This window comes from Halictus rubicundus, chromosome 2 (assembly GCF_050948215.1).
Source record: "Halictus rubicundus isolate RS-2024b chromosome 2, iyHalRubi1_principal, whole genome shotgun sequence".
Lineage (NCBI taxonomy): Eukaryota > Metazoa > Arthropoda > Insecta > Hymenoptera > Halictidae > Halictus > Halictus rubicundus.
In genome coordinates, this window is record NC_135150.1 from 21,406,991 (window position 1) to 21,421,397 (window position 14,407).

At 41.7% G+C, this 14,407-nt stretch overlaps 1 protein-coding gene across 1 annotated transcript in view; it reads left to right on the forward strand.

Moving 5' to 3' along the window:
- Positions 1-14,407, forward strand: part of Dachs (unconventional myosin-IXb-like dachs) — a 102,784-nt gene that overhangs the window by 64,104 nt on the left and 24,273 nt on the right. Inside the window, exon 2 of the mRNA XM_076805922.1 lies at positions 11,855-12,217. Within this exon, the coding sequence (XP_076662037.1) occupies positions 11,855-12,217 (363 nt within the window). The remainder of the gene's footprint in view (positions 1-11,854; positions 12,218-14,407) is intronic.

Genomic DNA, 14,407 nt, shown 5'->3' on the forward strand with positions numbered 1-14,407 from the left:
AACCGCGCGGGGACGATCGAATCGAATTTAAATAATTCCCTGGCGCTGGCCCCAACGAATCTACGGAGGCGAATTTAATGCCGAACAAGTTTTCTATCGTGTAGACCGCCGGCTGGAAGTTTACGATCGCTCGGCGAAACTCGTTCAACAAACAGACTCAAGTAACCGTGCATAATTTTATTCATTATAAAGAGTTGGAAGTTTCGAGTGGCATCGGTCGAGGCATTCGAAGCAACCCGGGGCTGTCATGGTGGCGCGATCTTAATGAAAACTTCAATGGCGAACTCTCCTACTTTCTCTTTCCCTCCATCTCTCTCTCTCTCTCTCTCTTACTCTCACTCTTTTCCCGTGTTTCTGTCTTTCGCCCTCCTTCTCTATATTTCTCTTTTTCTTTCGTTTTCTATCTTTTTCTCTTAAGGGTGAGAGAGAGAGAGAGAGAGAGAGAGAGAGAGAGAGAGAGAGAGAGAGAGAGAGAGAGAGAGAGAGAGAGAGAGGGGGCTTGTGTGTATCTGCAGCAAAGTTTCGAGTAATTGAACGACCCCATTCTTCAGGTTTTATCGTTAAAGACAGGGCCAGACGGGAAACGAAAGCACAAAGAATATGCCACGAGGAGCCCAACTCCTTAAAAACATTTTTCAACGAGCTGTCGTTTCCTCGCTATAGCTTCCTCTTGTTTAACAAAACCATGCCAGCGAGCGAGCCTCGAATCAGTATTCTCCATGTTAATGTTAATCGCTCTTTGAGAACAGTGCTTCAGACGGGATAGAGTTCTTTAGCCGAGACGTCATTACCGGATTCAGGATATTGCGCTTTTATGGTTATTGACGCTTCCGGGGGCAAGTTTAAGATTGGGGAGTTGTTAAAAGATTTTAACAGTATTAATTATTTTGAAGCTGTTAAAATCGTTAGAGAGAGGAAACAGCTTACCTCCTGCTTGTTACAATTGTTACGGACAATTTTTATTTTTCCTAAATGAATTTCGTAAATTCTGTGATAATGACACAATTGTTTCCTGTTCTATTTTGAACTGTTTCCGCAATGTACTGAAAAAGTCATAATCACATTTCACGGATTTATGAGAAAAATAAATAGGTGAAGTTTATGACAGCAGATTAAAGGAATCAAAGATAAATCATTAAAGTATGGAGTCTGTGTTCGTTTCGTGCATCTTCAACGAAATGTTAAATCTACACAAAGATTTTCGACTTCGACTTTTATCAATGCAATACGCGATGATCGTCCGAATAAATGTACATTCCCTGTACATTCGGAAATAATGTACGGACGTGGTTGTGCAAAAAAATGGCTCGAAAGGGGATGAATTATTCGCATATGTTTAAATCGATCTTTATATATGGCTGAATATTTCCTCGAACGAATAATCCCACCGAATTTATCGTTTCAATTTTTGTGGTAGCCGGAACAATTCGCATTTACATTCGCACGTGCTGAAACATTTTTTCACGCGTTCTCTCCACTAATTTGTTGCGTCCGATGCGCCCCTTTCTCTCGGTTCTTTTTCATATAAAGACAATTTTAATTTTGGCACAGCGTACAACAACTTTAATCTGACTAAAACTCCGCTGTCCGATTCATTTAAATCATTGAATGTCGGTCGCCACGATTCACAATTGTGTGCTGCACAAAATCCGTAGGAAAAGAGAACGCAGAACAATTTAAACTGATTTACAAATCAACTGTGTTTCACATAAAAAAATGGTCGTACTCAAATAAAAATTAAATTCTATTTAAGAGAATTAAGATCAATAAGAGTTCACTAAAAATATAAATATTCAACCAAAAAGGCTTAACATTCCATAAAACGTAAATTTTACAGAACAGTATGTATAATAATTTAATCTGATTTACAATTCAACTTTGATTCTCATACAGAAATGACGGTGCGCAGATAGAAATTAGATTCTACTTGAAAAGTGAATAACAATACTATTTCACCAAAATCGTTAAATAACAATCACAAGAGTTCAAAGTTCCATAAAATTCAAATTCTACAAAACAAGTCCGAGAACAATTTACGCTGCTTTACAAATCAACTTTGACTTACTAAAAAAATTAAGAACAATAGTAATTTACAATCACAAGAGTTCAAAATTCCATAGAATTCAAATTCTACAAAACAGTAAGTCCGAGAACAATTTAAACTGCTTCACAAACCAACTTTGACTCGCATATAAAAATGGTGGTGCACGAATAGAAGTTATATAATGTTTTAATGTGCGGGGGATTAATTAACGTAAGCAGATAAATAAATAGGTGTGGGTACGCGTTTCTCAGAGTTAACTTGACGACGGTGTAGGGGGGGCACACGGGGTTCCCGTGGGAAGAAGGAGACGAAAAAGAACCTGTTTTCTCCGAAGCAGACCCTGCAGGCCCGAAGGCCCGAAGGAAGGTACCTGTTCGCTTTAATTCCGCCGCGGCAGGACCTGCTATACCTGCTTTACCTGCCAGGACCAGCGTCCTTTTCGTTTGTCTCTCGTTGGTCCTCTTTCTCGCATGGTGTTCTCTCCCATGGCTCGGGACAGCCCATCGAAAGTGCCGAGGATGATTAATCATCGACTGGGGCTGGCCGCGGGCCATCGCATCGCCTCTCTGCCTGGGAAAAGCTGAATCGGTGCTGGGACCCGATGGGACTCGGTCTGCGACGAAATTCGGGATGACTATTAATCGTTGCGGGGGTGGCAACGCTGAAACAGTCAAAGTTTCCTATGTTCGATGGAGTAGGAAAATAGCTACAGTGATTTTTCATAGCGACGTACAAGAACTACCACTCAGGGAATTAAGCCATAAATGTCTCTGTCAAAATTAGGAATCTAAAATTTCAATGATCGAATTAAAAAAGTTTGTGAGCAAGTGAGGACTTAAATGTCGCTGTTGAAGTTATGGGAATATAAAAGTTGAAAGGTACAGTGAAATTGAAAGTAAATTAGCAAGCCAAGATATAAATGATACAAACTTTAAAACAGTAATATCAAGAACACTCTATGTTAGTATATCCCTTTGCGGACGTATTAAATTTATACATAGGTGTCATGCTCGTCGGAATTAATTTTCGTTGAACGAACAGTAATACATAATATGCAAGATTATGAAAGAAAAACAAAATTTATTAAATATTTTTTAATCTTTAGATGTGTGTAATACAATAATATGTTTTAATTTTATGTAAAAATTATATTTTTCTATCAGAATCACTAGTATAAATATTTTCAAAACAACCGTTAACACATTCTATATCAAGGTCAGTGTTCAAAGAGTCCAAATAAAATTCTTCATCGCTGCTTTTAATTTCACGGTGCACTTCTTTCGGTAACTTTCCTTTTGCCATGTTAGAGTATTATTTTTAAAATATTTTAAGAAGCGAAAATGCCTAATTACACTTACACACAATTTGTAAAATATTATTTCGAATTCCACGTATCTCCGAAGCTTGTCGACTTAATATAACATAAGATCAGTATGGTTCTTTGCTGTGGTGACTGAGAGCAGACATACGACTGGAACGGTAAAGAAGCTTTGGTGGCTGAGAGTAGACATACGATTGCAAAGGGTTGGTTAATGTATAATTTTTAATTCTGTGAAATCGTTAAAGCAAGAAAGAAATTGTGGCTTCTGCGTCTTGCAATCGACACAAACAATTTTTATTTTGCGTAAAGATCCGCCGACTAACAAGCAGTTTACTCAAACGGTACGGTCGAAATTGTAACAATTTTTTGCGAGAACCTATATCATCGAACTACACTCTCGAATCCACGTTCAAAATTGTTCGATTGGCGAAACCGCTTGAATTAACACGCATCGTCCGCGAGGTACCGAGGTACGCGAAGTTAGGGGTGCGCAGGGGCAAGGTAAACAATTTTTCCTGCTAGATCGCGCCACTTGAAACCGCGAGCTGGCTCCGGGAAGTAAACAATACATCGTTCTCGAATAAAGACCGCTTCGTATCGCTTTCAGGCTCGACCGGGCTTCGATTGGCCGCGCGCAATTGAAAGTGTTCTCCCCCGCCCCCGCAATCGGGTTTCATGAAACGCGATGCATTTGCCGCCGCAGAATGGGCCACTAAACTTTTCCCTCATTGTGATAAACGACTCCCCACCAACGCCTTCCCTCCCTACCCCCTCGTTTACCCTTGTTACACGTCTCTTTCCCCATTCCCGACGAAGTTTCGGCTTTGTTTCACCCCGCTTTTCATCCCCCCGCCATCCTCCCCTCCTCCTTCTCGAACCCTCTCTTCCTGTCCCATTGATTTTCAGATCCTCCGGACAGCTTCTACCCCGTCTTCGAGAATCGTTTTCGTCTTCGCAGTTTTATTTTTCTTTCACCTTTTGATCTTTACGCCGGCTACCACTATTCTTTGACTTGTCCCGCTGATTATCCTTGCCCACTCGGACGCTTTAGTCGCTGTGGACTCGGCTTCACGGGGCGTCTCTTAGTCTCCGGACTTTAGTCTCCTCGCGTGCAGTCACTTCGTTTATTCGGCGACTCAATGTTACGCTCCTTGGAAACTTTCTTAGCCGGCTTTTCCGTGTCATTTTCTATTTATCTTCTTTTCGTCTTTTTCATTTCTCTTTTCAAGAGTTTTCAGACATTTTGAAACGTTTGTAACACTAGCTTTACGGAACATTAAAAGCGACTATTTTACGTCACTTAAACTAACAAGAATGTATCTAGATAAATTGATTAGCCATACTTTTTATAGTATGTAGCCTAAGAAATAAATTTTTTTGAATAATTCCTCGTGGATGCATGTGTACAATCTCAACGATCGCAAATTAAAAATATTAGAACCCGCCATTTTGAGTCTGTCTGGAAAGTGCCATTTAAAAATGTAGGTGACCTTGACAATACTAAAAAAAAATTTTTTCTCGAACTTTTTTTTATTGCGATGTATAGCCAATCGAAAACTTATCAACTTCTGTTGAAAACATTTGTTTGTCAGATTATCGCAAGTACTTGAAAAATCGTGAAAAATGTTACGTGGGACACCCTGTATATAATTTCGAGAAAATATAGGCATATAGTAATTCTAAACGATGAAGAATTTCTAATCATTAGACTCACAAAATAAATAGTAGTGCAAGGGGTTAAGAACCAAGACTTAGTAGATTCGCGATAAGGTAGTGTGACCACGTTACCGACAAAAATAGGCGAAAAATCGTTTTACGTGCCTCAAGCTTTCGTCCTTACATAAGAATATTTTTCTTTTAATCTAGCGTTTAGTTTAATGTATTTAGGTTTAATCTAGCGCGCGCTGGTAACGAGCTCTCGAGATTATGCAGATATTTGATAATATAAGCGTTAGAAGTACGTCAAAAATTGACGATGTGCGTGCCGTGGCATTATTATGCCATTAGATAAGTTTCCCGGATGAAATCGAGAGTAGCGCGCGATAGAAAATATCTCCAGCTACAAATTCAGCTATATTTTGTTCTCTGCGAAATAAAGCGAAAAACTTGAAGCACGTTTCTGGCGTCAGAAATCATAATATCGATAATACAGAGCAAAAAATGTGACAAGTTTAATCACAGACATAAGACCCGTCGGATCAAGACCAAGACGGATCTGAAGTTAGTTTTTGAAGGCTGTGAACGGAAATTGTACAGCAGTTAGCGACCTGCTGACTCTGCAAAAGTCATGTGACTACCCTTGGCTCTTAAGAGAGTATCACTGAATTTTAGAGATTTGATCAAGAAATTGATTACGCTAATTTCAGGACTGTTTACGGTTGATGTCAGCAAATCTCCATTACCGTGCTGATGATACTGTCGAAAATATCCCAGGTTCGCGAGCCGGTAACGAAGAGACAACGCGGCCGAGCAAATAATGCGGTGTACACGCCGAACCGCGTTAAATAACTTATTCCTGGGTCGCAGAACCCGTTGTGTAACTAATCTCGTATCCGGAAGTTCGTTGTACGTTGTAACCACACCGAGAGAATAGAGAGGGAGAGAGAGAAAGAAAGAGAGAGAGAGAGAGAGAGAGAGAGAGAGAGAGAGAGAGAGAGAGAGAGAGAGAGGGAGAGAGAGACTCCAAGGCAAAACGAAAAGGAACGATCGAAAAGGAGAAACAAAATTGAGAACGCGAGGGGTAGGTCGGAGAAAAGGAGACTCTCCGGAGAAGAAAATCCAGGCGAATGGGGCCAAGAGAATGAGCCTTGTTGGAGAAGCTTAATAATGTAAATGCAAATAAATTCTTCTTTTTCTTTTTCGTGCTCGCGCGTGGTAGTTTTAAAACAGACTTGATATCAGACTGTGCACCTTCGCGTTGATATTCTGGAACGCGAGGAAGTGTGCCCATTAAAATGAAATTAATTGAAACTTGCTATCGGAGTGTGCATATCTTTGTGCGAATTCGTAGAATACACTTGCATTCATTACAGTTGCTTTATTGCGTTCGTTGAAATAAAATTTATAGGAGGTTTGATTCATTTTTGATACTGGAAGTGTTCCGATCGTCGAGTGAAATTTTTCATCGCACAGGATTTGTTCAAAGTCGGTTTTTCCAAGGAAGAATACGAAGCGAGAACGTAATAATTCATCGCGATTTCAAGCGAAAGACGATGCCCCGAGAGAGAAAATCGACGTCTTTCGACCGTCGTGAAACGCGCTTTTCAACAACGACCACCAGTTCGACTGGTTTCACGAATATGGGACACGAGGGAACGGCCTGTTCCGCGGTTCACGGTACGCAGATATACACGTACAGTGGACGCGGCGTGGCGGTTAGGTTTGTCGCATGGAACGGACGTGTTCGTTTTTTAAATGCGCCGATTAGAAAACCAGTATGCCCTGTTCCGCGGAGAAACGGCACTCGCCGGCTAATCTGGACGAGTTGTCCGCCTGTTAGATGGAAAATTCTGATAGAGCTGTGATACTATGGCTCTGATAGAGCTCGAGATCCGCGAACCTGAAAGTTGGATAGCGCCGCGAGACAATGTTCTGATCGATATCGGTCCCTGAACCGATCGCTATCGTTGACGAGGTGTCCCAAGGAATGGAATACGAGATTCTTTGTGCGAGTTTCTATTTCATATGGCATTTATAGCAACGAAGAATCCTTCAGATATTGCAAAATGTTGCTCTTAATAATCGTCGTACCATCCAGAATTATTTCGAATTTTTTGTACTTTCTGTCGAGTACTGAAGGAAATTTTGGTTTGTTAAGATTTTTGCAGTGCCGGTGTCGACAATGTAACTGTTACGGTTGATTTTATGCTCTACTAATTACTTAGTATTATATTATTCATCTCACAGTGAACAGTTATTAATAACATTGACATCTCCTATGAACAAAGTTACAACGTCACAAAACCGACTCTCCTAAAATCGGAAAATCCCTCTGACCGTCAACAAATTAAATTCACCATGAAACCATGTCGCTGACCGATCAATCAATTTAACAGGCACACACCGGTCACAGTGTCGCATATTATCAGACCTATTATCCACGTATTTGCCAAAGAAAAACGGGGCACCCAGTCGAAGACCGCGTTTCCATCGTTTTCATATCGGACCGGTTGTTCCGACAATTCGGAGCGACGGGTGTCTCCTCTACCGGCAATTTAAATGGCGCTCGGTCGTCAGTCTTGCGACAGTGGGTGTCAACTTCCGACTCGCAGGTCGCCAAGTCCCTGTGATCTCTTCACGTCGCGTCTGCGAAACACCTGTCGATTTAGCGTCGGAGGAGAAGGGCGCAGCTGTCAGTCAGCTGGTTCCTCGCCGGGGAAGAATCGCCGAGCTGGTTCTCGCAGGTTGTCACCTGTGTCCTTGGATTAACGACCGCGACAATGGACACTCGAGGAGCACTCGAGGCACTGTTCACTCTTGTTCACTCTGTTGGCTCTCCAGGTGGTCAGGAAGGAGAGCAGTCGTCGGCGCACGCTGTAAGGAAAGCAAGAAGACGAGAAACCGGCGCCGCTTCCTGCTTTGTTTTCCGTCCGAGCATTTTTTTCGTCGAATTTCTACGGTTTTTTAGCCGGCCGCCCGAATGCGGCGTCTTTGAACAACGAAGAAAGAACAAGCATACTTGTCGTCCTTTTCCTTCTGCCTCCTTCTATTTTTCATTGTTTTCCTTTGTTGGTTCATCTGGTTCAGGACTTGTTCAGACCACTATGCCGTAAATGTTAGGATGTAATATGAGGAAGTTCAGTTGGAAGCGTAAAAGTGTTTTAGTTCTGAGGATTCGGTTATGTTTAGACTGTAGATCTTGATGCAAAATCAAATTCTTTTTGAATCATTTGCATGAGTCAGATTTCATTATTTCTCAAATAATTTGAACAAATTCTTAAATTATTTTAGTCTTCCGCAGTTTTCGATTACGGACACATCGCAAACAAACAACTGCACATAACGGTGGAAAATTGTAACCGTTATAATTATTAAGTCCTTATGCATGAACGTTTGCGAAAAATTAATGTTTTGCATACATATAATATTTCACGAAGAGAAGTGATACAAATGATTCTGTTGTTCGAGAATTCTGAATAACGAATGAAATAATGATATAGATACTTATTACTGATAAATGGTGATTAAATTAATTATGTATTATAAGGGCGAATATCTGCTATATATTGCACGCATGCATTGTAATTTTATTCGCTGTATTGACCATTGCCCGGTATCGATTTTAATTCGGTTCCGTTCGAGAGGAAAGAAAACCAGCTACAGATACAATCGTAGAGAATTAAGAGGACTTGCAGCGAATTTAGAAGAGATTGGGTGGGCAAAATGTGACACCAGCTTTCCCAGGAAGTAATCACCCTCTTTCTGAGTACACGGTTGACAAGGAAGCAAGGATTTAGGAGCATTCATGCGAAAATCGCAGTGTTTCACTGATCTCCTGGTCTCCCTCTTCTTTCCTGGTCCCTCTTCGACGCCATTTACTGGACGCGACCGGCCATTTTCATTCATCTTCGACTCCTTTCCGTGTTTCGGTCTCTTTTCTCTTCGTCTTTCCTCTATGGACACGATCGAGCGGATATTTTCGGTCACCGGTTGAATGCCGCTCGCGACGAACCTTGACTTTGACCACCGACCTGACCATCAGCAAAACTCGTTTATTTTAGTTCTCGATCGAGTCTTTTACTATTTGAGGATTTTCGGAGCCTGTGATGTTTGCCTTGCAGGGAGAATATTTTTAGTGGTGACTTTGGGGCACTTGGAATATTTTCAGCTTATTTTAGCAATTTTTAAGAACGTATTCTAACCTGAACAAGGCTCACTAAATCACAATCTGAAGATCGTTTCATCAAGCCCCAATTAGTTTGTCAAGGCGTGATTATCCCAGGAAATTCAGAGAGACCTATTAAATTTTGTTAGCCCCTATCCAGCTTGCAAACGCTTGCAATAATTTCAATAGCCCTATGAAGTTCCAATCTCTAGCTCCATCTCTTCCTAGCTCTATCTAGACCTTTCCAAGGTCTCTGATAGCTCTATCAAGCTCTGAAATCCTTTCCAAGGGTTCTGATAGCTCTATCAAGCTTTGAAATCATTTCCAAGGGTTCTGTTAGCTCTATCAAGCTTTGAAATCCTTTCCAAGGGTTCTGTTAGCTCTATCAAGGTCTGAAATCCTTTCCAAGGGCTCTGATAGCTCTATCAAGCTTTGAAATCCTTTCCAAGGGCTCTGATAGCTCTATCAAGCTTTGAAATCCTTTCCAAGGGTTCTGTTAGCTCTATCAAGGTCTGAAATCCTTTCCAAGGGCTTTGATAGCTCTATCAAGCTTTGAAATCCTTTCCAAGGGTTCTGATAGCTATATCAATCTCTGAAATCTTTTCCAAGGGCTCTGATAGCTCAGTCAAGCTATGAAAACCTTTCCAAGGGCTCTGATAGCTCTATGAAGCTCTGAAATCCTTTCCAAGGGCTCTGACAGCTTTATCGAGCTGTGAGATCGGTTCAAGGAGCTCTGCTGGCCCCATCAAGATCCGACATTTTTTTCAACAGTTTCGACAGCTCTATCAAATGGTGAAATTATTTTCAAGAGCTCCGACAGACCTATCAAACCTTGACACAATTTTCAACAGTCCCAACAACTCTGTCAACCTTCAACCACTCCATGGGAAGCTCCGTGCACAGCAATCACCGGCCAAAAGAGAACAGTTACAGCCGAAGTCTCGCGCGACCAATCAATATCGAAACAATAGAATAACAAGCATCAATAATACACCGCGGAAATCTCCGAATGGCTCGACCGCGTACGTTCAGGGAGCGCCCACCCCTTCCGCCTTCACTCTGGAAACGAAATATTATTTAAAATTCTGCAAACAGCCGACGAATCCGTCTCTGTCTCTCTTCGTCTTCGTCTCTATCTGTTCCTCTCTCAGTGGCGCGGCTATTTAAATTCATCAGCCGGGGCCGGGTCCGTCCGTGTTTTCCCCATAACGCAACAGATTAAACACGGGAAACCGTTTAACGAGGAAAACACCGTTTCTCTCTCCCCGGCAGCCCCCTCCCCCCTCCCGTAGCCCACGGTGTTTGCACCGGTCGAACGTGTTATTCCCGAAAAATTCACGTCCACGGATGTTTGCGATTCGAGGCACGGTCCTCGCCGGGCAAACGAACTCCGGCGGGCGCGCGATAAAAGGGTTGTCGCGCGTTTCGCGAGCCAGCGCAAACAGCGTATCGCAAATTCAGACTGGGGCCCTCGTTTTCTAAATGAATTATTTCGACGGCTGCCAGGGTGCCGCGGGGCCGGCGGAGCGACCGAAAGGGGCGCAGGATTGCGAAATGGTCGAGGGGGTCAGTGGAAATTCGCAACGATCGCCGACGACTTTTCGCGGTGACGAGCCGCATCCGATTTTCCTGAACACGCGATTCGTCCGTTCAACGAATGCCGGCCCGTTAAATGCGCGACACGGTTGTTCCGTTCAGTTAACAGGAGGCTTTCGTAATGATGCCAAAACTCGATACGGCTATTAGACACGAATGTCAGCGCTTCATAGTGCTATCAGAGCTTTCGAACACGATCTCACAAGTTGATAGAGCTTTCACAGGTTTTGGCAGACCTTTTGACGTGTGCTATCGGTAATAAACTACTTCAACTTCATGGTTATCTTCTGAAAAATGTGCTCAACCTTCAACCTGCCGATGCACCTGTAACCATCTTCCAAATCCCACTAAAAAGCCTGAATCTACCTTATCCCAAATCCGTAAAATCTGTCTCACTGACCAAAAATACTTTTACGAGTCGCAACAACCATAAAGCCACCAAACCATCCCGCCACGGGAACACAGCCATCTCTCAACTCGAGTAACAGGGAATATCGACCGTTCAAGGTCACCCATCCCCACCAAGTTCTCAATCGAGCCAGTTCAAAGATTATTCGACTCTTCCGTACAATGCGAGTATATTATACTTTATAATTTCACCAGTTTCGTACATCAACCAATTTTATTGATCCAGATTTCTACATACCCTCCTTTCATATTAATATAAATTTTGCAACGTTCTAAAAGACTCTCAAATACCCTGGGAAAATCATTTTATGGCACTGCCTTTAGATACTGTGTTACAGATTTCCCTTCATATGCAGTTTGAGAAGTCTAGAGGTGCCAAGTGATAAAAATCGGATCACTACACTGCGAAGTGTGAGCCGGTGCGTTGTCATCGTGACAAGATTCAAAATTTGTCAGTAACAGGCGTTACGTGTAGATGAAACAAAACACGATCATAAAATTTTAAGCAAACTACTAAGACGTTGATATAACTGTCTCGTGTGTTACCAGCTGAAAATCTTGATTGGTGTTTCCAAAAAAAGAAAAAAAAAATCCGGACAAATCGTATATGTAAGAGTGTGGCAGAGCAGCAGCTCACGGAATATCGGTTTATCTTTTACAGATGCCTCGTCCTCGAACGAAGCGGTGCATCTACAGCAGCGTCTGAGGAGCCTGAGCACGGAACTGGTAACCCTGAGGAACCGGCTGCACGTGAGCCAGCCGCCGAACAACAATTCAGGGCCGAACCAGGGCACAGCGGCCCCCCTGTCCAAAAGCCCGGAAAAAGGATGCGTGCCGTCTTCCCCCGCCCCTGCCGTGCCCCCCAGGACCACGCTGCCATTAGCCGCTACCTTGCCCCACGGTTTGGGACATCCTTCTTCGGGGCACACGCTGACGGCCTCCGCGATCGTTCATCCGCACGCGAATCACGCCGCCGCGAACACTCTCGGCCACAACGCCACCGCAGCGAATAATTTAATATCTGGTCAGTATATGCGATCATCACCCCTGATTCTCTCTGGGTTTGCTAGCCTCCGATGCGGTTGCCAAGATGTCAACGATGGAACCCGATTTACTAACTGCTCGATAGGGCTGGGACCTCGGTTTGCTTCTCTTCGTGGTCGGTGAAGTGGGCTGTGACCTTCCTCCTTAAAATTGTGACACTGCTCTTCAAGGGCCACGAAGAGTTCCATTTTTGCAGCCGTAACGTTGTGTTGAGATGATGATAGGTTTTATTTTCTAACACTAATTTTGTGTTTAGGTAACCAGTAGACGAGTTTTATAGATTTTTCGATAGTCGTTTTGCGCCATTACCCTTGGTTTCTTAGGAAAACTGGTTTTGAAGGAAAAGTAAGATTTTGAACTTTGACAATTTTTCCTGCTGCAACTATATGTGCTATCTGAGTGATTCTTATGTAGAGTGACTCTGCAAACCTTCCCAAATGCGATGGTGTATTTTTTAATTACATTATTTCTTCGCACAACAATAGGCACAGTGGTGAGCGCAAAGTGATCGTTGATTTTGAGATTCGCTAACACTATGTCGTAGATGTTGAACTTTGAGAATTTTTTCTAGCCTAATCGTGATAGCTACCTGAATGATTCTTATGCAGAATGATTCTGCAAACCTTCCCAAATACAGTGGTATATTTTTTAATTGCATTATTTCTTTGTATAACAATCGGTACAGTGGTGAGCGCAATGTGATCGTTGATATTGAGGTTCGCTAACAATATGTCGTAGATGTTGAACTTTGAGAATTTTTTGTAGCCTAATCGTGATAGCTATCTGAATGATTCTTATGTAGAGTGATTCTGCAAACCTTCCCAAAAGCAATGATATATTTTTTAACAGGATTGTTTACTAGCTCAACGGTAGATACTATGGTAAACGCGAAGTGATCGTTGACGTCGAAACGCACTAGTTAGCGACATTCTCTTGAGAAACTATTTCATTTTATGCCGTGCACATATTATGCACGGCAAAATTTAGTATGTTTCAATAAGGAATCTCTAGTTAATTGTGCAAATAGATCACTGAATATTTCTGAAGCTCCGGCGAAGTAGCGGCTCGAGGACCCCATAGGTTAGCGCACGCTTCATCCAAGTTTGGCTAAGCAGCTTTGAACCATTGAATAGCAAGCCTGCGTTTAATAATGGGTTTAATAACTTAGATTTTCAGAAGTTCCGCCTGAATTCTCATTTGCCGACAGCGTCTATAGGATAATACATACTTTCTTAATCATCTCTGATGCTGTAGACATGCTCCATTCCACTGTTCAACCGTTATCACTTTTACAACAGCAACGAGACACTGAAAATACTCTAATTTATTTTTCAGCATATCAATTTTCCTGTTTTGATATTATCATCCGTAAGAAAAATTTTTAATATCGTAACACCTCGTGCGATGTCTAGTTTACAATTAAAACAAACAACGAATTTAATAAAAATGTTAGTGAAAGCAAAATGGTATCGAAATAAAAATTATATTAAAAGAATCGAACACAAATCCACTGACACGACTGTTTTCAGTCTCCCTTCACTTAAAAATGATTCATGTTGATAATCCCGAAGAAAGACACTTTGCTACGTAATAGAAATCGTTCATGCCAATAAATCTACACTGGCTCACGAACGTTTTCGATCGCCCTTTAAAACGGTCTAATTTTTTTTTAATTGGACCAAACGAACTGACTTACTAGAAATTATAAGAGCAAATAAAAAAGGAACTTTCCAAAACTATTTCATTTGAGCCTGTACCGATCTATGTTAGTTATACACATGCTGAAAATTTCATCGAAATCGGTTGACGCAGATAAAAACGGCACGCATCGAAAGATTAAGCAAAAACTGACCAAAAGTCGTGAAACACTACGATTTTCACCACTTGTAACTATTTGTAGCTCCTTTGTATATTAATCGATTTCAATGAAATTTTCAGCATGTGTATAACTAACATAGATCTACAAAACGCATATTTAAAGTTTTCATTACAAATAAAGAATCTTTGGAAAGTGCTTTATTTATTTGCTCTTATAATTCCTAGTAATTGCAATTTTTTCAAAATCTTTTTTGCACGTAAACCAATTCCTTTGATTGCTCCAAAAAAGTCAGGTCGTTTGGTCCAATTTAAAAAAAGTTATGCTGTTTTAAAGGGCGTTCGACAAATTTCG